The 25,567-nt window shown below is 40.6% G+C and overlaps 1 protein-coding gene across 1 annotated transcript in view; it reads right to left on the bottom strand.

Moving 5' to 3' along the window:
• Positions 1-611: 611 nt before the first annotated feature.
• frem1b (Fras1 related extracellular matrix 1b) overlaps positions 612-25,567 on the bottom strand; it is a 28,346-nt gene continuing 3,390 nt past the window's right edge. The window contains exons 5-34 of the mRNA XM_063012681.1: positions 24,826-25,149; positions 24,420-24,528; positions 24,097-24,228; positions 23,000-23,344; positions 22,743-22,885; positions 21,813-22,009; positions 21,568-21,658; positions 21,295-21,462; positions 20,436-20,644; positions 20,271-20,364; positions 18,691-18,943; positions 17,997-18,191; positions 15,772-15,957; positions 15,495-15,691; positions 15,173-15,398; positions 12,183-12,327; positions 11,657-11,798; positions 10,960-11,155; positions 9,378-9,642; positions 6,445-6,859; positions 5,208-5,409; positions 4,983-5,127; positions 3,487-3,616; positions 3,328-3,400; positions 2,184-2,333; positions 1,703-2,007; positions 1,383-1,562; positions 1,195-1,310; positions 1,011-1,096; positions 612-870 (exon numbers count right to left, since the gene is read on the bottom strand). Of these exons, the coding sequence (XP_062868751.1) occupies positions 659-870; positions 1,011-1,096; positions 1,195-1,310; positions 1,383-1,562; positions 1,703-2,007; positions 2,184-2,333; positions 3,328-3,400; positions 3,487-3,616; positions 4,983-5,127; positions 5,208-5,409; positions 6,445-6,859; positions 9,378-9,642; positions 10,960-11,155; positions 11,657-11,798; positions 12,183-12,327; positions 15,173-15,398; positions 15,495-15,691; positions 15,772-15,957; positions 17,997-18,191; positions 18,691-18,943; positions 20,271-20,364; positions 20,436-20,644; positions 21,295-21,462; positions 21,568-21,658; positions 21,813-22,009; positions 22,743-22,885; positions 23,000-23,344; positions 24,097-24,228; positions 24,420-24,528; positions 24,826-25,149 (5,631 nt within the window). The 3' untranslated portion in view covers positions 612-658. The remainder of the gene's footprint in view (positions 871-1,010; positions 1,097-1,194; positions 1,311-1,382; positions 1,563-1,702; positions 2,008-2,183; positions 2,334-3,327; positions 3,401-3,486; positions 3,617-4,982; positions 5,128-5,207; positions 5,410-6,444; positions 6,860-9,377; positions 9,643-10,959; positions 11,156-11,656; positions 11,799-12,182; positions 12,328-15,172; positions 15,399-15,494; positions 15,692-15,771; positions 15,958-17,996; positions 18,192-18,690; positions 18,944-20,270; positions 20,365-20,435; positions 20,645-21,294; positions 21,463-21,567; positions 21,659-21,812; positions 22,010-22,742; positions 22,886-22,999; positions 23,345-24,096; positions 24,229-24,419; positions 24,529-24,825; positions 25,150-25,567) is intronic.

The raw sequence follows: 25,567 nt of genomic DNA, 5'->3' as shown, positions 1-25,567 counted from the left end.
AAGGTGTGTAGTAACAATAAAAACTATAAGGAGAGCTCACAAACCATGAGAGAGAAAAAATCCATTGCACCAAAGGGATTCGGTATCAGATTTCCAAGAGTGTGCTTGCACCCAAAAGAAAACCTATGCAAACACGTAGGTAACATTACAAACTCCACAACTATGGTAGTATCCTCATATTTGGTTAAAATCTGTGCAACATAATCAGCAAACTGTTATGATTTATTCACAAGGTTTGATAGGTAGTTCTTGGTTATGAACTTCCTGTAAACTAGATTAGCCTGTAGCTCCAGTGAAAAAATAAATATTTATGACCTGGCTAATAGACAAGACTGGCTGTAATGGAAAATATTAAAAAAATTAGCCAACTATGGCAAATGTTGGCTATTTTAATATCAGAAAATAAAAAATGCTGTTTGATTATAGCTTTGAAAAAACATATTTACATTTTAGCCAATGACATTATGTCTATACAACTTTTTCACTTATCTACCACAAACACCCAAAAGGTGGATTGGCTACTCTAACTGCCCCTAATCAAAGTGTATGTAAGTGTTAATGTTGCAACAAAAGCAGACATAACTAAAGTTTTAATAAAAGTTTATTGGGATTTTTAGAAACAATGAGAAAGGGGAACATAGATATATATATTGTCTATTTATTGGTTGACTTGTGCAGGTGTTGAACAAATATATCTCTGTTGTGCTGTGCAGTTTTCTTGAGTCCACGTCTTTCTATCCTGGGCCAGCACACAGCTGTGAGAGGAGACATCAGTGCTTCCATCCTCTGAAGTTTTACTCTTCTTAAGTTTTGAAAAAGTCAGAGGTGTGTTGTCGGCCCATAACCACCGGCCTTGAGATCCAGAAAGTCCTAAACAAAAATCAGTTATATTACCAACATACTAGTAAATAATACTGATAAGAAAATATAATCATTTATAATTTTCAGGTAGCTGAACTGTAAGCTTCTGTTTCAAAGCCCCTATAGTAACACAGCATGTGTACCCTTACCAATCCAGAATGCTTGTTTTCCAGCAAACTTCCACAGCCACGTCATATGAGACTTTGAGCGAATGTTCGTCAAGTGACCATCAAGTCTGGATATGTAGAGATTAGAAAGCAAAAAATGTTAAATATAGTCATACATTTAAAAACACTATTCCATAGTTGATGACTGATGCTTTAATGAACATACACTGTGCATGCATGTTGAGCGTAAGTCCAGCTGACCACACCTGGACCCCGGATATAGCACTGCCTTCTGTAAAGAGTCCATCCAGACAGACAGCCAACACTTACAGCTTTTGCAGACTGAAAATAAAGTCTGAGTTATTTAAGGAGTCTTTTTAAATTGAACACAGCTGATAAATGAGATCTCCAAACCTTGTGCTGGCGCAGTGCTGAACTGTATCCGACAGAAAAGCCATCTCTTAGAGGAGTCTCCACTGATCTGGGTTCAGTTGAACGTTCACTCCAGTGCCATATTGGAGTGATCTCCAGCTGCGGGTGGACACGAGGCACTGATATCACCCTCTCTTGTCTTATTGGGGTTAAATCATGGAACTAAAAGCAAACATAAATATCCAGTAAATTTCCAGATATCGTCAAAGAAATATGACAACAAAGTAGTAAACTGCAATATCTCATTCCATTTATAATACTGTTCATATTACGTCTTACGTTCCCCAATGAAAAAACATTACCCGTGTTGTACGTGAAGTGTCATGGCTCACTCCCTGTCTGGTATTGCTCATCCGTCTCCTATTTTGGTTGAGAAAGGCCTGGTCCAGCATCTCCCCACCACTAAAGTGAGTGAACTGGGTGTGATATGGGACATCACCCCTGGGTGGATGGTTCTCCCATACAACCTCACTGTTTGGATCTGGGGTGTATTCTTCTTCCACTGACGGTGGTAGTGGAGAGGGCGGCAGGAGGACTCGTGGTCGATGTGGAACAGAAGGTTTCCTCTTGTCATCCCCAACAATCAAATCATCTGGGTCACACCTACCTGATGAGAGACATTTATATGTACACATTAAAATAAAAGTACAGGTACTCCGGATACTCACCTTTTAATAACTTGTGGTCAGAAGATGTCCTGTGGCCCATGACAGCAAAATAATGACACTATTAATGATATAATGAAAAATGTAACACAATCATTTGTATTAGTGTATGCTGTACCATTTCTAGGATCCACAATCTCCACTGAAGCTCTGATTATCACACCCAAAACTACGTTCTTCTGGGCTTTTAGCACTACTTCCAGTTTCTCATCATTCTCCTCTAGCCCGTCGTCTTTCAGATAAAGGTTCCAAAATTTGACATTCACTCCTGCAACATTATAAAAGTTACAGAAAAGTAAATATTGTGTAAGAGCAGATTATAGTTGTACATGTCCATTTAACCCACGCTGCTAAAGACCAAATGACATCTAAACATTCAAACCTTGACATTTGTAGCTTATATACAATTTTTATATATAAGAATTTTTATTACATTATAACATGTATTTTGTACATCCAATACCATTATTCTCCTTTAAAAATAACTTAATAGGGCAGTCTAATGTCTAGCCCACCACCTTGGAGAGCCTGAGCCTCTAAAGTTTGAATCTCAGCTTCGATATTGACAGTGCCAGGCGTCTAACAGGCACAATAGGCCGGGCCTTAGGTAGATCCTCAAAGTTGCTGAAAATGTGACTCTGCTGGCTGCTCAATGCGCGTTGAGTGGTTGGTGATTAATGGAGTGCGACTAGATTGGGAGAAGATGGGAAAATGGGAACCACACCTCAAAAACCACTGCAATAATTCATTAAATGCAGGACGTGTATCACATTATTGTATAATACAAATGTGACATTGCAGTACAATCAAATTTAATTCATTAGCATTAATACATTTGAAATACAAAATACATTAATACATAAATTGGTGGTGTGATTATCCAATAACTAACAAATAGTTATGGGCAAGCCATAGCCTAGTGGTTAGGGTACTGGCCCTTGAGCAAGGCCCTTAACACTCAATTGCTCAGATTGTATAGTGTAATAGTACTGTAAGTCACTTTGGATAAAGGTGTCTGCTTAATGCTGAAAATGTAAATAGACCTCTTATTTTGTTATGTTATTAGGAAAATAGAGGGCTGGGTACTGCATTATTAAACTGATAGAAAAAGGCCATTTGGTAAAACTGATTATCTGATTGCAAATAATGTGGAAATCTGAAGAAAATGATGAACTGAATTGTAAACCTAAAAACCTGAAACCCAGGACATAGTGTTTATAAAAATGCACTAGATCAATATGAAATTATAACATTACAGAGACCTGGATCAAACTGAATAAGACTAGCAGAGCTGTGCGTGAAGTCCTTTCCTATCTTTGCTGTGCCTTCTTCCACCTGGAACACAAAGTAACTGAATATTTTATTTCTGACGCATCCGGCTCCATGACTTTGTTAACACCCTAACAGTTGCAGAAATGTACCTGGATGCTAACGTAGGCCGGGTCGACACTGTTCCCACTACGCATCACCTGCACAGCTACAATTCCTGCGTTCTCACACACACGGTAGCAGGAAGCCGTCAGCTCCACCCGGGACCACTGCAGCTCCATTCTGGGGTTGGCAGAGAAAAGAGTTCACACTGGGACTTGGCTTGAGCTCTGCTGCTTTAACCTGCTGCTAACATGTCTTTATAACGAGGGGGCAGGTTTTTAGAGACGAAATACTTAGACTGTCTGAAGAAATCTTTTGTTGTCATGTAACTTTGCAGTCATTAAAATATTCCTTTATTGGATAGCCTTGTGAACAAACACAGTCCAGCACAGTAGACTAATGTAAACAGACCCACAGTTTCTTTAATGTATTACATTTATAGATTAGGCATTATTTTTATACAAAGCTATTAATTAAACTAAGTTTCTAAATTTAAATAATTATAGTGAATTGTAAAAGATATTGCAGCAATGTGATTTTGGCACAAACTGAGTTGCATTTAGCTGGATGTAGTAAAGCCTCAGTCTGGCCAGAAGTATAAGCAAATGCAGGGAAGCTAAAGTTTTATTACCAGATATAAAGAAAATATGGCAAAAGTTAGGAAACATTTCAAATAAATAAATAATAATCTTTTTGGGCGGCACGGTGGCTAACACTGTGACCTCCCAGCAAGAAGGTCCTGGGTTCGATCCCCAGGCGGGGCGGTCAGGGTACTTTCTGTGAGGAGTTCTCCCCATGTCTGCGTGGATTTCCTCCTGGAGCTCCGGTTTCCTCCCACAGTCCAAAAACATGCAGTCAGGTTATTTGGAGACACTGAATTGCCCTATAGGTAAATGTGTGTGTGTGTGTGTATGTGTGTCTGCCCTGCGATGGACTGGCGCCCCGTCCAGGGTGTTACTGTGTGCCTTGCGTCCATTGAAATGCTGGGATAGGCTCCAGCACCCAACCTGCAACCCTAATTGGGTAAGCAATTAAGAAAGTGAGTATGTGGGTGAATAATCTTTTGATGTTAAGTGGCACCATAAGCCAGGTAAGATTTCTAGATGAGTGAGTCTTGTAATGTGGGTCACATAACAGTTGTTTAAATTGTTTCCAGGATGTAAGCCTTAATAAACAAAGATGACAGTGCCCATAGCTCATAGTTTTTAGGATCAAGGCAGCTGTATGATAACCTTATTATAATAAGTAAGTGTAAATGCTTCTGCTCAGCCTGGTGCGTCATGCCAAAAATTTGAAACGCTTACATAAAGACATAGATAACCTACATGTTAACATACACATGTATTGCGGCCAGTGATAGCTCAGTGGTTAAGGTACTGGACTAGTAAACAGAAGGTTGCCGGTTCAAGCCCCGCCACCACCAAGTTGCCACTGTTGGGTCCCTGAGCAAGGCCCTTAACCCTCAATTGATCATTGTGTAAGTCGCTTTGGATAAAAGCGTCCGCTAAATGCTGAAAATGTAAATGTAAATGTATTGTTAACATACACTTCTGGCAGCATGGTGTTTCCTGCTGGGTCAGTGAGCTGGAACTCAAAGCTGTCTGATGTCACATCCATGTCTGATGGAATGACATAGCGCACGGCCTTCTGGTCCACATCCTTCTGTGTAAAGCGACCTTTGATATACCCACCTACAAACAGACAGGTTTGGAAGTTACAAACTGATGAAAAGCTTTAGTAATGGAGGTCAGTGTTCCCACAATGCACCTGCCTGTGATGGAGTTTTCCAGGTATCCAGAACGTGGAGGCCGGGTGATGATGAACTCAAGCTCCTGGTCTGAACTGTCCAGATCTGAAGCCTGGAGGTGTTTGTTAGTGATGTAAATGGCATGTTGGTTATCCCGCAGAGTTTCTATCAAACTGGGGGTCCCTTTGTTCACCAGGTGAGGAGGGGTCTTGTCCAAGATGTTGATCTTTAAAAAATAGTTTTTGTTTTACCCACAGCTTACAGTTCAAATCAAAACCACAAGATGGAGCCACAATGATGTGTCGTAAAAAGCTCGTTAAAATCCGTCTCTATAAATCAAATTTCAAGCGTTTTATGTCCTGTTTGAAATTGAGAAAGTAGCTAAAAAAAAAGTAAAAGCTGCTAATATAGGAAACCTGGATATGTATAAAAGAAAGCATGCTAGCAAGAAAGACTACATTCAGAATTACTGTCAATACAAGATTGGTGAATAGTGTTACAGAAGTTTTTTTTTAAACGTTATTTTCCATTTCCATATGGTGAAAGGTAGTTTTAGTCAGATGTTACAAGATAGCTTATTTTATTTTTCTAAATACTTTACTTCAAGACTGTTTTTTTAGCATGTTTGGCTAAACTGTTCATTAAGAATCTTTGTTTCACACTGGTTTTACTTGCTTTCTTTTTATGCCAGGTCTTAACAATACATCAATAGTTATGAATATACATTTACATTATCAGCATTTAGCAGAAGCTTTTATCCAAAGTGACTTATACCGTCTAAGCAATTGAGGGTTAAGGACCTTGCTTAAGAGCCCAACAGTGGCAACCTGACAGTGGTGGGGCTTGAACTAGTGACCTTTTGATTACTAGTCCAGTACCTTAATCACTAGGCTACACCTGCCCTACATAGTATATACGAGATATGTAGTTATGTCTATCTGTCTGTCTGTCTGTCTGTCCGTCCGTCTGTCCGTCTTTCTGTATGTCTGTCTTTATATCTGTCTGTCTATCTATCTATCTGTCTGTCTGTCTGCCTATCTATCTGTCTGTCTGTCTGTCTGTCTGTCTGTCTGTCTGTCTGTCTGTCTGTCTGTCTGTCTAATTCATCCAGAAAACTACAGCCAAATACGCTTTCTTGGATTCCCACTGCAGACTACTAAGACAACCACTGATATCAGAATACCTTTATAGGGTGAATGATTTGAACAGATGTAATGTACGTCTATAAACATAATTAAACATCATTGCAATTAATCCTTACCTGTATTGTGAACGTGGCTGGCTGCTCCCTCAGCTGTCCAAGCTCCAGATAGCCTTTATTGATTCCATCCGATGGCTGAAAGGTGAACCTGTCCATCTTGGCAAAGCTGTTTAGGTGTTGGTAACTGAGCATCATGTTGTTGATGTGTAGTTGTGTAAAGTGAGGTTGAGACAGAGGGAAGCCATTTAACAGCAGCTTTCCATACTGTGGTGGCTGTATGATGGTATAGGTGAGGTTCTCTAAAGCTGTATCAGGATCGGTTAGTTGGAGGTGTTCTGTTGTGATGATCGTGGTGGTGCGTTCTGTAAGCTGGAGAACGGTGTTGATGCTTAACGTGGGTGGGATACGGTCACGCTGCTCCACGGTAAAACTGAGGGTTCCACTTCTGGAGGTCACACCATTACTGATGTCAAAGCTGGACAAGAAAATAACAGAAATAAATGCACATTACACAAAAACACAAGTTTGTTGTTTACTTGTTTATGACAAGGATTTAATCACTGTCTTAAAATTGTTTCTGTTGAACACTGACCAGGCCGGTGGAATCATCAAGAGTCAAGTCTTTGCAGTGCTGGGCTTTCTTTTTAGATTGCTGCACTACCTAACCACTTGAACTGGTATCCTGTGTTTTTATACATCCTTATACATACAACTTATATATTTTACAACATAAAAGAACATATTTTGATTTCAGTTCCTTCATTGACTTTGCAGAAAAACTTGCTTATGATGGTCAAGCTGCCCTGACCTGTAGTTGATAATCTCCAGTTAAACGTCAGTCACCTTGCACTGGCCTCTTCACCAACCTTCGCCTCTTATCTTTTACATAGCCAAAACCACTAAACACCTGGCCTTACCATGGCCCCACATTTTGCTCAGTAATTGTGCCCAGAGCACCACTCAAACAGCAGTAAATGCTGAGATAATGCCAGACAGGATTATTATTCTCCTAATAATGCCCATTCATCATCCGCCTGTCACACAGCTCCCCAAAAGCACCTTCTGCCTCTCTTTTCATTTCTGTCCCTGTTGGCCATGCCAGTTTTGACACACAGGTGTTCTCTCAGGTGTTTCCCAATCAGAGGGTCTGTTTGTACAAGCACAAACACAAGATGATCAGAACCAGAGAACACTGTGCCAGTTACAGTTGCAACCACAAATATTCAAACCCCTTCTTATTTTAGTTGGACATCCATTAATGGTCTTGTTTGATTGGATCATAAACCTGCTAAAATCAGCTTTGTTCCATCTAACTAGCCCCTAAATATGTGTACATTTTAATTCATATTGATCATGTGTACAAGCACAATAGTCAATGTCCTTAAAAAGTATCGAAAGAAAATACTTACAAAATACAAAATACAAATTACAAAATCAAGAGATCTTGTATTGAAAACACTGGCTGTTGGATTTTAATAGTCATTTAGCAAAACGGCTCGGTGTTGCTGCCGACTGTAAAATGCAATTGCTTTATTCATAATAGTGTCTCTTCCACCATGCTGGACCTCATATTGCCCCATGCTGTGGTAATGGCACTCATTGGCACAGAGTAGGCTGCTGCTCATTCTCTGCTTAATGCCACCCTCATCAGACTTGGCTCAGAGAGTCTCAGTCGACCCCGAGGTGAAACTCAGCGATGAGTTTGGGTGACGAAAAACGTTATAAACAAACTTGATAGAGACAGAACAGGTCAGCCATATGCTGCCTTCTTTGAAGTCATGCCTCCTGCCAAATTGGCTGGAAATGTACATAAATATGGTGGAATGCTTCTCCTTTTTATTTTTCCATTAATGCCATGCTGTTTTTACTCTGGAACTGGTAAAATGCACGAAATGCTCTGCAATTAACTGTAAATTCTACTAAATATTATCCACCCCTCCCCCAATACAGAGATTTGTTTAATGGTAGTTTGGGGATTTTAATGAGTTCTATATCACTATTTGTCTCTTACAGAATGGCAGGAGTGTACTTATTTCTGTAAAAGCACTTTTTAGGAATTGAAGTTTATTGTGGATTTTTGGAAAATGTACTTTTATATCGAGGAGTCTTGAGCATTGACCTTTGTTCAGGCTAAAGACAAAGTCATAAAATGTTTAGAAACAATCTTTTGTAAGCTTTTGGATGAGTTGTTGCTGAACTCCTGTAGCAGAGATGGTGGATGAAATAAATAGAATCAGAATAAAAACTATTAGTCAAAACAAGACTGGATGCTAGATTAAATGGCACACTGCCTGTGTGGATCTAAATATGGAGGCCCGCTCATAAAAGTGGGCAGCACTGTCGCCTCACAGCAAGAAGGTCTTGGGTTCAATCCCCAGGTGGGGTGGTCCAGGTCCTTTCTGTGTGGAGTTTGCATGTTCTCCCCATGTCTGCGTGGGTTTCCTCTGGGTGCTCCGGTTTCCTCCCACAGTCCAAAGACGTGCAAGTGAGGTGAACTGGAGATACTAAATTGTCTGATATGTGTCTGATATAATCTTGTGAACTGATGAATCTTGTGTAATGAGTAACTATCGTTCCTGTCATAATTGTAACCAAAAGTGTAAAACATGACGTTAAAATCCTAATAATAAACAAACTCATAAAAGTGAGTGAATAAATAAAAGGACCTCCAACTAGAGATAATTAACACTTAGTGAGGCAGAGACTGTGGGTTCAAGGAACAAACAAAATAATGCCATAATGGCATGGCAAGTTGGCATGATTCTGTAAAACTTGCCCCCTGTCATTCTCTGTAACAGGTTAACCAGTTGCAGCTTTCAAAGCTAGTTAGCTAGCTAAATTAGGTTTAGAAATGAAATTTGGTCAACTGGTTGATTAAGTAACCAAGGGCGCAATAACAACACCCAAATAACAACGGTATGGTTGTTGAAAAAGTAGCAATTACTTTTTACACACCACTGTGCTGCTGTTTGACAGTTTATGATTAGACTGACCTGAAGGAGTCACTGTCAGTGAAGTGGCTGTTATCATGAGTGTAGCACAGGTGGTGAGATGCCACATCCATCTGGGTGAAGGAGAGAAGAGGGATCCATGGGTGCTGGACCATGTGCAGATGTCCGTGTTTAGGAGGGACAGTAATGGTGTAAACAAGCTCATCTGATCTGCTTCCACTGTCCGTAGCCATCAGAACGTCTGTGTTCAGTACAACCCTCTCACCCTCCATTAGAGTCACAGGTTTAGTGATGAGAACAATGTCACCTGATACAAACAAACCAAACAGAAAAGTGTAACTGCTAAAACATTAATTCATAAAACGAGGGAATTCTAAATGTTTTAAATCCTCCATAATTACATCAGCTTGATATTCAGTAATTTATCTTATGGTATATTAGTCACACACAACTATTCAACTATTACACTAATTGGTGACACTAGTTGAAATGAAGATTAAGATTGTTATTCTGATTATTAGATTCATAATGAAAAAATGCAAAAGGGGGTTAGGACAAGTACAGCATCTTTAGTAAAGCATTGTGATGTATTAGAATGACATTATCAAGCTTTATACAAGGCAAAGTCGTATTAGAAGTGACTTTGTGGGTGCTGTGTGTCCTGAACTGGGGATGAAAAGACAGGTTTGGGAGCAGGGACGGGTCACAGCTGTTGTCTCTCTCAGGTCTATTAATAATTCCCTCTCATTAAGAGTTTAAAGGTGGCCCAGTCCCTCGACCTCACCTCTGCTTCACCTAATTTAGCAGCACCAGAGCCAGAAGAACCTTTTCTGCCATCCTTCCTTGTTTTACCTACTTGGCAGAGGACGTTGTTGCTTTTGAATTACACATGCACTAAGATGTGCTCCGTTCCTATGCAGGTGTAACAATAGATAACTGGTATAATGTTAATGTAATGCTAATGTGCAGTGGTAGCCTAGCAGTTAGGGTACTGGAACAGTAATCAAAAGGTTGCTGGTTTAAACCCCGACACTGCCAGGTTGTCACTGTTGGGGCCCTTTAGCAAGGCCCTGGTTGGATGTAAACCAGTTTTTGCTAGATTTCACAGTGAGTTTTGATCACTGAAATGATAAAAAATGAAATGTTAGGAACTGTAATGTGTTAACACACAGCAACCTTTATGGGTCCGAAGTCTCTTTACATTTACTCAGCTTTGTGTACTGGCCGACTCCACACTTGTCCTTTGGTCCTGCAGTGTCTTTTGGTTCCACTCTCTTTACTTTTTAAGGTCCAGAAAAGTCCTCTGTATCTATTGTAGATCTTTGTATTTATTACACTATATTGTTTGCATTTGTGTTCTATGTTGCACCCTGGTACTGGAGGAACGTTGTTTTGTTTTAATATGTACTTGTATTCAGCTGAAATGACAATAAATACTCTTGAACCTGCTGAGACCTACAGCTGATTTCCTGATTTTAAGTTAAGCCTTAAAATCCCTGTTCCATTTTCCCATCTCTTACAACCTTACTCACAGAAATGGTTTATAACAAATTAGTACAAACAATTGCTGAAGTTACTAAATGTGAATCTATCGTTTGTGAATTTGTAAATCAAGATTTTTTACCCTTATCAACCGTTCGAACAGAGATGAAGAAACTCTGTGGCGGTGTCTCATACTCTGTATCGCTGAGGATAAAGTGGAACCGGTCATGACCTTTAAGCCCACTGAGCGTGGTGTGTTTGTACCACAGACGGTTCATCTCGATGTCTTCCTGGGTAAAATTCTGACCTGCGCTTAGGTCAGTCCATCCAACATCTGTCTGCAAGCAAAAGATACAAAACAAGATGTCATTACTTCAATACTTTTAACTCAATTCACTGTACCTGTAGCATTTATTTATTTTACCACCTTGTTTATTGTGTTTTATTGTTATTTCCTGGAGAAATACAGCAAAAATACTGTAGCTATAAAGCTCTCCCACTCAAGTCTATAATACTGCAGCAATGTATAGCCTTCTGTAAAAAATGTTGGCTGCACAATTCATATTAAATCTACTTCAACGAATTTCAATCAATTTGTTTCTTGCAACGTCTTTAGATAAAATTAGGCTACATATATGTAGTAAATCGTATTCAGTTTTTTGTAAAATCTGATTTTTGATTCAACAGATCACAGTAAAACAACAATTTTATTATTCCTGTCTGTAGTAATTGTTCATGTGCCACAGATACAGCAGATAGAGAGTGGGCTTAAATGATGAATCGTTCATTTAACATGCCACATATATGAACACCAATGTGCAGTTTTTAATGAATCATACCTTGAGTTGCAGAAGGCCAAACCTGGGGCCTGCATTAAGAATGAAGTAGATCTTGTTGTTTGGTGTGTCCAAATCCTCTACCTCAAGAGCTACACTGGAGATGACCCTCCTCTCCAAAGCCTCCACCTCTATACCTTCATTCCTGCACACATAACAGAGGGCATAGTGGGAACTAATATCAACCCTGCAATCTAAAATGGACTACAGCAAATACATTCGTAAATTCAAGAGACCCAGCAGCTTCCAAAGTGAACAAAGATAAGCCTGACTGGTCTGTCATAGCTGTCAGATGAAATGAATAAGGAAGTGGGTGCTGACAATCAGCTGAATTATTGCTGTTATTTAAATAAAAGCTGAAGTTTGATCCAGAGTACAAAATAATGCACTATAATTTGCTATAAGTTAAGTTCAAGTTCACTATAACTTCAATCTAAAGTCTTTAACCACATATACAAAACAAGCCCCCCGCTCTGTCCCTGTTCAGTCTCCTTCATCTGATCTGGAATTTGTCCCAGGGTGTCCTTACTTTATCAGCCAAGGCTTTTCATCATTGACCGGTAGAATGCGGACCCATGCCGTCCCCTGGACAGAGTGCTTGCCATCTGTCAGCTGCATGGTGAAACTGTCCTCCAGGGTTTCTGTGTCATCATGCACATACATGATTTTCATTCCTGTGGACCACAACAAGAAGGACAGGAGTTATGCTGTACTAAAAAGAACGACACATCCCATCTCAAATCTATGGGCATATTTCACCCATCTGTATATCTATATATTTGACCCATCTTCTGTCTGTGAAGCATCTGTAACAGCTTCAACCCTTCAGAGGAAGCTTTTTGCAAGATTTTGGAGTGTGTCTGTGGGATTTTGTGCTTATTCAGTGAAATGATAATTGCTGAACTCGGGCACTGCTCCAGTGAAACACCCAAAGGTGTTCAGTGGTTTCAGGGCTCCATGCAGGCCACTGGATTTCTTCTGAATCAAACTTATTAAAGCATGTCTTTATGGTCACTGTTTTGTGCACAGTCATGCTGAAATATGAAAGGACCTTACTTAAACTATTGCCACAAAGTTAAGCCTGAGAGAAGACTGCATTTTAGTCACTCATTAAAAAGTGATGTGTGTACTGCCTAGTGTCTTATAAAAAATGCATCTCAAATCAGGTCACGTGCAGCCACTTACACTCCCACCTATGTCAATTTTGAACTGCTAATAATAATAATAGATAGATAGATAGATAGATAGATAGATAGATAGATAGATAGATAGATAGATAGATAGATAGATAGATAGATAGATAGATAGACAGACAGATAGATATATAGATAGATAGATAACTGGTAACTGTATTGACTGCATGAGGTATAGTTTTAGTATAAAGGTAGGTTGACTAGTAAATAAATTATTAAATAGTAAAGTGAAGTGAATGTATGTATGTATGTATGTATGTGTGTGTGTATATATATATATATATACTATATATATATATATACATATACATATATACATACACATATACAGTGTATCACAAAAGTGAGTACACCCCTCACATTTCTGCAAATATTTAAGTATATCTTTTTATGGGACAACACTGACAAAATGACACTTTGACACAATGAAAAGTAGTCTGTGTGCAGCTTATATAACAGTGTAAATTTATTCTTCCCTCAAAATAACTCAATATACAGCCATTAATGTCTAAACCACCGGCAACAAAAGTGAGTACACCCCTTAGTGAAAGTTCCTGAAGTGTCAATATTTTGTGTGGCCACCATTATTTCCCAGTACTGCCTTAACTCTCCTGGGCATGGAGTTTACCAGAGCTTCACAGGTTGCCACTGGAATGCTTTTCCACTCCTCCATGACGACATCACGGAGCTGGCGGATATTCGAGACTTTGCGCTCCTCCACCTTCCGCTTGAGGATGCCCCAAAGATGTTCTATTGGGTTTAGGTCTGGAGACATGCTTGGCCAGTCCATCACCTTTACCCTCAGCCTCTTCAATAAAGCAGTGGTCGTCTTAGAGGTGTGTTTGGGGTCATTATCATGCTGGAACACTGCCCTGCGACCCAGTTTCCGGAGGGAGGGGATCATGCTCTGCTTCAGTATTTCACAGTACATATTGGAGTTCATGTGTCCCTCAATGAAATGTAACTCCCCAACAGCTGCTGCACTCATGCAGCCCCAGACCATGGCATTCCCACCACCATGCTTGACTGTAGGCATGACACACTTATCTTTGTACTCCTCACCTGATTGCCGCCACACATGCTTGAGACCATCTGAACCAAACAAATTAATCTTGGTCTCATCAGACCATAGGACATGGTTCCAGTAATCCATGTCCTTTGTTGACATGTCTTCAGCAAACTGTTTGCGGGCTTTCTTGTGTAGCGACTTCAGAAGAGGCTTCCTTCTGGGGTGACAGCCATGCAGACCAATTTGATGTAGTGTGCGGCGTATGGTCTGAGCACTGACAGGCTGACCCCCCACCTTTTCAATCTCTGCAGCAATGCTGACAGCACTCCTGCGCCTATCTTTCAAAGACAGCAGTTGGATGTGACGCTGAGCACGTGCACTCAGCTTCTTTGGACGACCAACGCGAGGTCTGTTCTGAGTGGACCCTGCTCTTTTAAAACGCTGGATGATCTTGGCCACTGTGCTGCAGCTCAGTTTCAGGGTGTTGGCAATCTTCTTGTAGCCTTGGCCATCTTCATGTAGCGCAACAATTTGTCTTTTAAGATCCTCAGAGAGTTCTTTGCCATGAGGTGCCATGTTGGAACTTTCAGTGACCAGTATGAGAGAGTGTGAGAGCTGTACTACTAAATTGAACACACCTGCTCCCTATGCACACCTGAGACCTAGTAACACTAACGTGTCACATGACATTTTGGAGGGAAAATGACAAGCAGTGCTCAATTTGGACATTTAGGGGTGTAGTCTCTTAGGGGTGTACTCACTTTTGTTGCCGGTGGTTTAGACATTAATGGCTGTATATTGAGTTATTTTGAGGGAAGAATAAATTTACACTGTTATATAAGCTGCACACAGACTACTTTTCATTGTGTCAAAGTGTCATTTTGTCAGTGTTGTCCCATGAAAAGATATACTTAAATATCTGCAGAAATGTGAGGAGTGTACTCACTTTTGTGATACACTGTACATATTCACATATACTGTATAACAGCTAATTTACAGAAAGCCCAATCTCTCTGGTCAGCACTTTCCTGTGGCTCTACACTGCTTTCTAAACCTGTACGGTTAGTATGTACACATTACAGAGGCGCTGAGGTTACTATGCAGGACAAGGACTTTGCAGATGTATCAAAAGCACCATAGGCACTACATGACCTCTGTCTTCTGCAACATCTGTTTAGTAATTTTGCACCCCAGGGACAACCAACCAGCACCCTCTGAAAGGGCCTTATGGTGAGAGACTATAACGACAGACCTCCTACTTTCAACAAACAGCCAAGTATTTTTCTCTAAATAAAGGGTAGCTGAAAAGAAGCTTACCTTGCTGCAATGCTTGTATTGTGAAGACGTGCACCGGTGGACTTCTCTTCAACAGCTCTGTGCCCATCTCCTTATAATGGTTCATGTCAAATCCATGGATCCCATTGAGCAGAGTCCCATGAGCAGGAGGATTAAGGATTGTGATGCTTAGAGTATCTGGTGGAGCATCCAGATCTACTGCATTTAGGATGGCAGGGTTTAAGTCTTTTTGGCCTCCCTCCATCACCTTTAGCAAAACAATAAATTATTAAACAGAATTAAATTTAATACAATGATTTTTATTGTTGGACTGTTGTACAAAAAACTTGAAAACTTGACTGACTGTGAAGTTGCTCAGTAACAGAGATGGAGCCTCCTCATTGGTGGGGTTGATAATGATGTAGAAGTTTACAGGTCCCGATTTATGGGTTCCATCACTGACACTGATGGTGAATTGATCTGCTTTGGGCTCTACACCCTGGTGGACTGACTGGATGTAGTTAATGAAACCGGAGCTGAGATGGAGATGGCTAAAAGAAGCTTCATTCAGACAAAATCACTTAGTGGAAGTGAGAAAGAAAATATCACAGTTTTAAATTCTAGTGAGGATGAAGACTGACCCACTTGGATACCAGCATTGCTTTTCTCAAAGCCTGGAGTAGGAAGGGTGTTCTCCAGAAAGCCATAGCGAGGTGGGCTCTCCACGTGGTAGATTAACTGGTCTGGGTTAGTGTCAGGATCTTCAGCTTTAAGGACACCATTACACAGACACGCAGCAGAGCCCTCATCCACCACCAACATGCTTCCTAACAGAGAAACAAAACAGTACGGGCGTTATTGTTTCAACTATGAGACAGTGGTAGCCTAGCAAATAAGGTACAGGACTAGTAATCACAATGTTGCAGGTTCAAGCCCCACTACTGCTACCAAAAGGTTGACACTGTTGGGCCCTTGAGCATGGCCTTTAACCCTCAATTGCTTAGACAGTACACTGTCACAGTCTGCTAAATGCTGAAAATGTAAATGCAAATGATGCAGCTAGTACACCAGGTGCCACATATCAAAGTGGTTCCTAAGGTCCTAGGTTTGATCGTCAGCATGAAGTGACAATTTGGGTTGTTTTCATTAACCTTAGCAAGACACCACAGTTCCATGTACTTTTTGATGGGTGCGGGCAAACTCGCCCTATTTATTTGTACACAGAGAAATCATCAGATATAGTTAATCACAATTACTAACAAGGAATTTGAGTGCAATGCAAACATATACACCGATCAGCCATAACATTAAAACCACCTCCTTGTTTCTACACTCACTGTTCATTTTATCAGCTCCATGTGGGGGTCCTGACCATTGAAGAACAGCATGAAAGGGGGCTAACAAAGCATGCAGAGAAACAGAAGGACTACAGTCAGTAATTGTAGAACTACAAAGTGATTCTATATGGTAAGTGGAGCTGATAAAATGAAAAGTGAGTGTAGAAACAAGGAGGTGGTTTTAATGTTATGACTGATCAGTGTATATAATAATTTACATTTCTGCATGCATATCTTGACCCACCATACAGAAAAAAAATCTGACCTACTTTGGCCATAATTGTTTACACAATGATCTGAGCCTGATGTCTAGCATGGAAAGTTTACTTGACTTTTACGTTTTGTGAAATCAGACAGGCTGACAAACAAGGTATATTTCTTATTATATATTTCTTTAATATGTCTACAAAACCACATAACTGCATAAAACAACATTTTCATTTCCAATCTTTCAGTACCAGTCCCTGCCTCTCTGTCCTGTCCACTATTTCTACCCATTATGTTCCAAGCTCTTGGCCAGCTTGCTGCCACTTGGATGCTGATAAAACCATCAAGTCCACAGTTACTGGCGTCTGCTCCCATTTACTCCACTGATTAATGATAAATGTGCAGTAGGCACACAGGAGGCTGTTTGGATCAAGCTCTGCAGTAAATTAATGACCACCAGTCTGGGATAAATGTGATAAAACCATTATACCTCAGCGGAGGAAGAAGGAAAGCCAGATTTTCTTTTGTTTCACTTGCTTAATGCTGTACTGCTAGTCATTTTCAGGCTAAATTAATTAAACAGCTACATTCTGTATTTAACTCAACCAGGTCCGGTGTGTGGAGGCAATCCTGCACAATCCCTTCGCTTCTTCCTGCCAAGGAGATTTAGGGAATCACTGCGATCATGTAGATGAGCTAAAGCTTGGCAGAAGAAATGGGCTTTTGCTGCGTCGTGTCTTTTCTGAACACATTCTATTGTCTCGTGTCCATTTAGACAGGAGAACGTGTAAATCTGCTCTACCTCATTCTATCTGTTATTCCAGTTTATACTGTGTGCATGCTGGGATTTCATTTGGGTATTTAACAAGCAGACGAACACTTTGCACCTTTTTCCTATTGTTTCCCAGCGGTCATTGTTCTTCAGTGATTACTGCGGTAATTGCTGTCAGTCTAAGGATTTAGAGTAAATTCACATATTTACTTAATTTGAGACACTTTTTTTGTAAAATTGCTTATACTTGACACGCTCACTGTGGGAGACAGTGGACTTGTAATGATGTGCAGTCAAGTGAATGACATTAAGTGACCTGATTTGGTAAAGATAAGTGGTGTGCAATGTTTAAAAACACAAAGTTATACACATGTGTAGGTTCTCAGTCATTCAGATCATGGTGCTTATATGAGTGCTTAGGTCGAAAGCAACTGGACTCTTTTAGGTTCTTGAAGATGTTTCACCAACAATGATCTACCTACAGTACCAGTCAGATACCCGGCTGACTTTGTGTCCTTCAAAGATCGTTGGGTGTTCTGTCGAACTTTACCTATGATGATGGCTGGTGGCTGGTTGTCTACAGGAAGCACAGTGATGTTGAGGTCATAGACAGGAAGTGTGCCATGCAAGGGAACTGGGGGTGGGGCAGCATCTTCCTGGCAGCAGCCGTCTGCCGTCCCAGCCTCTCCATCCGACACTATGAGAGTAACAGTGTCCGATACAGGGTCCGGGCCAATTTCACCCCCTGCAGATAATACAACAGCAAATGAGAAACAAATATGAGCACAGACATGTTTTTAAACTAAATAACTGCACCTTTTAAATACAAGTGAGGTTTAGTCATGTGGATTGACTTTTCTAACTGCAAAACAAAATAGTCTTTGTACAGTATGATCTCCATTCTGGAGCAAGAAGAAAAAATCCAGGTGATTTTGAAAGAAGGTTCATTATTGGGGTACAAATAAACTGATTATGGTTCCAGTAATCTTGTTGGAAGGAGTAACTGCAAATGACTAAGAAGTGTATTGTGTGTTAGAACATTTCTGTTCTGATGGGATCTTACAGAAGGAACATGCACCAGTTTACAGGACACAAATGCTTTAACACCAGTTAATGATGGATATGATATGGTATAATTAAAATGTACAGAAAGAACTGTGTTCCAGATACTAGTAGAACCTTTGCCAAGCTACATTGAATATGTTTATGTTGGTTTAACTTTGTCATCCATCTTTATATCTCACCTGTGTGCAGGTAGAAGATAAGACCATTGAGTACATCCAACTGTGTGAACTTGTCTATGGTGATTCTGTTCCTCTGCAGCACCCCCTGGGTCGGAGTTCGAGCCAGCATGTAGGTGAGTTTGGTATCATCGCTGTCAGGGTCTGTAGCGGATAAGTTCTCAGCGGTGATTTGTACCCGACTGCCTTCATTACAGGAGAGTTCATTCCTCAGACCTGAGCCCAACTGTGGAGGCTCATCATTTACAGGGAGGATCTAAACATGGGAACAATTAAACAATGAAATATATAGTTTAATTAGCATTATTTTAAATAGATGACCCCATTTTTTTGTGCCGGTTCCTCCTCTACAACATCAGGAAGATTCGTCCATTTCTCTCCATGGAAGCTACTCAGATTCTTGTCCAGTCACTTGTAATCTCACGGTTGGACTACTGCAACTCCCTCCTGGCAGGTGCTCCCATGTCCACTATTAAACCCTTGCAGCTCATTCAAAATGCAGCTGCTCACCTGGTTTTTAACCAACCTAAACACTGCCACATCACCCCACTGCTGCCACATCACCCCACTGCTGCCTCATCATCACCCCACTGCTGCCACATCACCCCACTGCTGCCTCATCATCACCCCACTGCTGCCACATCACCCCACTGCTGCGTTCTCTTCACTGACCTCCTGTAGCTGCATGCATTCGGTTTAAAACACTGATGCTTGGCTGCAAAGCCAAAAATGGCTCTTCTCTGTACTGGCACCCAAGTGGTGGAACGAACTTACCCTGTCTATCCGAACATCTGAGTCTCTTGCTGTCTTTAAAAAACGATTAAAAACCTTCATCACCTCTTTACTAAACACTTAAGCTGACTTGTACTTACTTACTTATGCTCAAAAAACAAACAAACAAACAAACAAAAAACTTTGGTTCTAACAGGGTTTTAGCAGATTTGTGTTCTTAGACTGTTGTTTACTTAAACTAGAGTAAGGTAATGTTTACTATGGAAGCACTTCTGTAAGTCGCTCTGGATAAGAGCGTCTGCAAAATGCCAAAAATGCAAATGTACATGTAAATATTAAATTGACAATAAATAGCTTGGTACATTTCTAAAATTTCACCCCTAAAACACATGCATAAGTGCACAAATAAACCATCCCCCACTATTATGCACACCCCTTCCTGTGCTGTCTCTATAGTCTATAAATGTCAGGTGGCAACATGGAGTAATTACAACCTGTATGTGGACCACACCTTGACTCAGAGTCTTGTTTGATATCACTAAATTTAATTGATGTTTTCAAATGACACGTCTAATTTATATGCTGCTAATTTATAGCTGTACTGGACTGTTGGTAATAATAACAACACATGACTAGCCAGCTAGGCAACAGAAAGCAAGCTCACACTTTTTTGAGCTTTTTCATCACTTTCTTGATGTCAAATATAACATTTGTACAAATTTAAACAAAAGACAGACACCACTTCAAAATCACAGTTCTGAGACCAGATGAACCCTGAATTTCCTTTCCAAAATTATTTGAAGGGCCTGACTTTTATTTGGGTCTGGGTTATAAATTGCTCTGTCACTCACATGCACTGAGAGTTCCCCTTGAGCTGAGTTGATTCCATCTGTAATCGTCAGTCCCACACTGTCCCTGGTCGTCTCGGAGTCATCATGCACATATCTGACACAGGAAAGGATGTAAAAGACAAACGTTCACGTCGTAACTGTTTTGATTCTTGGCTACACTCGTACCTGACCCTGAGTGCTTTTAGATCCTGTAGGTAAAAGCTCTCCCCCTCTGACAGCTCCACACCAAGCAGTTCCAGTCTCCCGTGTTTGGGTCGGGTCCGCACCTGCACCCTAAGCTTCTCTTTCGGACTGTCTGCATCCCGCACCAACAGGTGGTCCTCCATCAGGAAGCTGCTTCCACCCTCCTCCACCCGTAACAGGTTAATAAACATCTGCAGGTCAGCAGCAAGTCAAAATAACAAATAAATAATAGTGAATAAAACTGCACTGACCTACAAAAGCAAACTATAATTTCTATTTGTACTTTTGTATATTTAATTAAATTAAGATGGATTTAAATCCTTTGTCTAAATATGTTGGACAGAGCTCTACCTATCTTGTAATATAAATTAATACCATGTTTTAAAATACAATGGATTTCTCAAAAAACAAATTTTGGCTTTTTTAGGTCAGAGTATCCTGACCTAAGAGCTGACCATGGGTTGCAAAAGGGAACCTCTGGTTTTAATTATTCTTCACACTTTAATAAGATTTCTATACAATAATAATGAATAATCTAGAACAGATGAAGTGCCTTTATTCGTCATATATACATATACACATGTAGAGTACAATAAATTGCTTTTTTTCAGTCAGAGCGGAGGGTCAGGCATTGTACGATTCCCCCTGGACCTGAGGGGGTTAAGGGACTTACCCATGGGCCCAACAGTGGCTCCATGGCAGAGCAGAAATGTACAATTCAAAACCACAACCCTTTGAATAATGCCCCAAAGCTCTTCCGACTAGGCTACCACTGTCCCAATTTAACTCTCAGTACAGGAGAAGCTTAGTTATAACATAAAATACCTCACACACACTTTACCTCTGGAGCCTGATTGTCCACAGGTGTGACTGTGATGTTAAACATGAGTCCTGTCAGAGTTCCCCCATCATGGTCACTCACAGAAAAAACAAACTGCACAAACAAAGGTTCAGGACCGATGTCTTCAATAGGTGGCATGTAGGCTACCTTATGGTGGGTCACTGCGTGCTGCTCAGAAAAATACAGTTTAAAAATCTTGTTATAAAGATTTAAAGCATATAACATATAAAGATTTCAGGAAATGATCCAAGAACAAGACATCATGTGCCAAACCTGAGTGAATGACTTGAGCACTGGAACCATGGCATCTTTTTTCATGGATTTAGTCGTTTCTGTGTAGAAAAGTCTGCCTGCATCTGGCAGGCTTGAAAAAGAAAAGCATAATCAAAGGTAAATACAAATACTAGAAGAGGCATCAGACCAAACAGCAATGATATGTTTGTATACAGTCATATTTACAATGTGAAATGTCAGTATTCAGAACACAGACAAACGTAGTCTTGTGAATTGCAGCATACCTCGGGTTGGTCGGACTTAGACAGGACTGGGTGATGAAGTACATGAGGTCAGAGTCCGGGTGCTCGGGTGCTTGGAAGTGAAGGTGGCTCTGTGTGATATAAACCAGCTCGGTCTCTTTCACTGTGATTGAACGAACTGTGCCAGAGACCTCCACTGGCAGCTGGTCCTTCACTGGAAACACATGGATTACCACCGTCTGTGAGTGAAGCAGAGGAGAGAGTCACATATAATTTAACTGAACCTAATTTCAGTCTATATATGATATAAATTCATCTATTCAAAGCTAATCTTAGGTAAGTATTGACTAATGTATAGGGGCAGTCCTAATATTGATATAATAGCGCTATGAAAATAAAGTACAAATGTTGGTGCATATGTGTGTTATAACATGGTAACGTCAGGTGAACAGAATGTGCAGTTGTCTGTGAACTACACTTCCCAGCACCTCAGCAAATGTTACCCACTAGACCTTGGTGCAACATTTATTAAAAAATGTACCTGGGACTCTGGGGCTGATGGCAGCTCTGGTGTGCTAGCATGGTGTACCACTGTGCCAAGTTAATAAGAGACTTAAACAGATGCAGCAAATTACTGCTTAATGAGGTGCAGAGATTGACAGTTAACTGTGCCTCAAGGCTCCCTGCTGATCCATAATGGCAAGTCAGGTGGGCATTATACAATAACCACACCCTCTGCTCATCTTTACAGCAGGTAATTTTGTGCTTCTGTCAGAAGGTGGTCACTATTTTGTCAACATCGTAGTAGGCTGATAAAGACTATTTTGACTTTGCTCTGCACTGTGCTGTCAGATTTCATATCCTGGCCAAAAAATGTAAATATGACAGTTAATATCATGATTAGTATTAGTATTAAAGTATAATGGATATTGTTAAAAGTAATACTAGTTAAAAATGTTACTTTTTCTTTACATTTCTGTCAGATAGATTTGGTGGCTCATGGACATCAGAGAGTACAAACTCAAACGAGTCTTCAAACATCTCCTCTCCTGAATGTCTGTAGTAGATCAGACCCTGTAATAGATCCCTTTGTATAAACTTCTCCACTGGAACACCTGTCCAACATAAACAAAACTCTTGGTTGTAAGCACTGGTCAAACCTACAGAGTTTCAGTTCTGTCATTAGATGCAAAAATGCTTTACTTCCAGAAACTGTAGCCATTACAGACCTGGCTCATATGCAGACATCGATTTAACCAACTGTCCTGCACGAGGCAAAGTAACCAGCTGGTACTGAATGTGGTCATCGCTGGAGTCCAGGTCTGATGCCAGAAGCATGTACTCTTCCACCCGCACTGACCCACCTTCCTGTACCTCTATTGCCACGTTGTTAATGAGGAAGGGAGGGGTGTCATCTTTAGGGAGGATATTTATAGGAAACTTGTGGCGAATGCTGTGGTGGCCGTCCATGATTCTAAAGACGATGTAGTCTCTGGTGGTGTCGCTATCCGAATGATGATAAACCACCACGCCCTCTCGAAGGTCCTTTACTTTAAACATGAAGCCTTTTCCACCTGAGCAGTAAAAAAGACATAGACTAAGTTAGCTAGGAATAAGTCTGGACTTACTACAAAACCAATCGCAACAACCAAACCATATTTTTGTGATGATTAGAGGAATTATAATTTCCACTAAGGGCAATAATTCCAGTTTAATTCTCCAACCACATTTAATTCTGCATGATGTCTGAATGCTTACAAGCACGAGCTTCATATCAAAATAAATTAAGTACTGCATTAAATTGAGTATGACTGTCACCTCTCTGTGATGCTTGCTAAGTTAACAGGACTGGCAGCAAAATGACCTTGAATATGTAGTACATCTGGTCCATGTGCACAGTGGCATGAAATAGCATTAGCCTATACAATCTGCTTAATACAGATGCTGTGCAATGAGGCCCATATCACCACCCGCCCAAGTGGAAGTAAGAATGCTGGACTGAAGACATCTTCATGTAGAGATCCCCGGGCAAAGTGTCGCCGGTGCATTTTACACCTGATTAGAAAACACGGTAGCCACCACACACATGCTTCATGGGCTGTGTGTGCATAATAGACGGAGAACACATGTAGGGAAGGGCGGTCGAATCACTGGTATCATCAAGTTATTTATCATGACTGGATGACATGCAAATATTTCCTGCTTGTCAGTGTGAAGTAAGATGGAATCCTGATCCTTTCTGTGATTCTGTTACACTGTATTATCTCTGACTGATGAGTGGAACATGACTTTTGGTCATATAAACCAGTGCACATGTATTTATTACTTCGAACACTAAGTCGTCCATGAAGTGGACCGTCCACAGCAACCAGAGTGACGGCATTAATGTTGTCATTATCGACAATCTGCAGGTTCTCCCATGTGATTGGTCTGGACTGACCTTCCAGTAGATCCAGCCCTGTACAGAAAGAAAGCATTATAGACATTAGTAAGAAAATACTATAAGTTTCTATCATTGAAAACAGTAGCAAAACTAAATACGCCTTAAGACACCAAACATATGTCAACTAACAGCCTATATCTGGGGTAGAAATAAATATTAGCAAATAATTTAACTCTGGAGATCTAGAGATGTCTGGATTTATTTACCTAGATTCCAGGAGACTCGTGGAGCGTTGGTTTCTGCAGTGCGAATAGAGATGTGGACCATAATAGGAGGACTGATAGCAAAGAAACCATCAATAGCCTGGAACTCTACCTGTAAAACAACATAACTAACATTAAATGACTTATTTAATTACTATTTAATTTGTATTGTTTTATCCACACTCATTTTAAACATATCCAGCAGTAGCAATGCAACCTCTGTAGACAAACATTAACAGCAGAATGGGTCAGGCTGAACTGTCCTGGTCAACTCTAAATGCTGTTGTGGTAAAGTGGAACATCTGGAAGCAACAGCAGCTTAGCTGTAATGTTCATAAAACAGAAATAACATGGGCTTCATGGATTAAATTACCATGGCCAAGGAGCAACACAAGGTTTGTTTGCTCACCTCCATGTTCCTTCTGCTGACGTGGCTGCTGTTTGGAGGCTGGTATGCAATCTTCATCTCATTCAGGTCCTGCCAGGAGAAGGAGGAGACAGGCTTGGTGTGATCATCCAGATGTGTAATGTAGCCCTCAGTTGGTGGCTTGGTAACTTTAAACACCAGCTGAGCCTGAGGGGTTTCATCATCTTTGGCATCCAGAGCGGCTGTGGTCATGGGGGTCAGGATGAACTGATCCACCTCCAGGATGAACATGGACATGAAGGCGGCATGAGGTGGCTGGTTCTGCATGGCTCTGTGGATTAGGACAGGAAGCCAAACGCTCTCCGCCTAAGAAGATGGGCAAAAGAAGAATTAATCATGCTTTGGTACACAATACTTACACTTAGCATTGATAGCAAACTCTATTACACCCAACGACTACTAAACAAATGAAACAACTTATCAAATCAACTAACATGAAGAGTCATAAACAGTGGTAGCTCAGTGGTAGCTCAGCAGTTAAGGTACTGGGCTAGTAATCATAAGGTTGCCAGTTCAAGCCCCAACATTGCCAGGTTGCCACTGTTGGCCCCCTGAGCAAGGCCCTTAACCCCTCAGTTGCTCGACTTGAATTCAGTCATCACAATTACATACATAAATGTATACATAAGCATATACAGTGTATTTTCGGGACATTGTGATGTGTTTGTGCATTTTATTACATGGAGCTAAGCTTAGGTAGCTAAGCGGTTAAGGTCAAGGCCAT

This window comes from Trichomycterus rosablanca, chromosome 17 (genome assembly GCF_030014385.1).
Source record: "Trichomycterus rosablanca isolate fTriRos1 chromosome 17, fTriRos1.hap1, whole genome shotgun sequence".
Taxonomy (NCBI): Eukaryota; Metazoa; Chordata; class Actinopteri; order Siluriformes; family Trichomycteridae; genus Trichomycterus; species Trichomycterus rosablanca.
The sequence above is the reverse complement of the archived record's forward strand: the minus strand, read 5'-3'. Positions and strand labels throughout refer to the sequence as shown.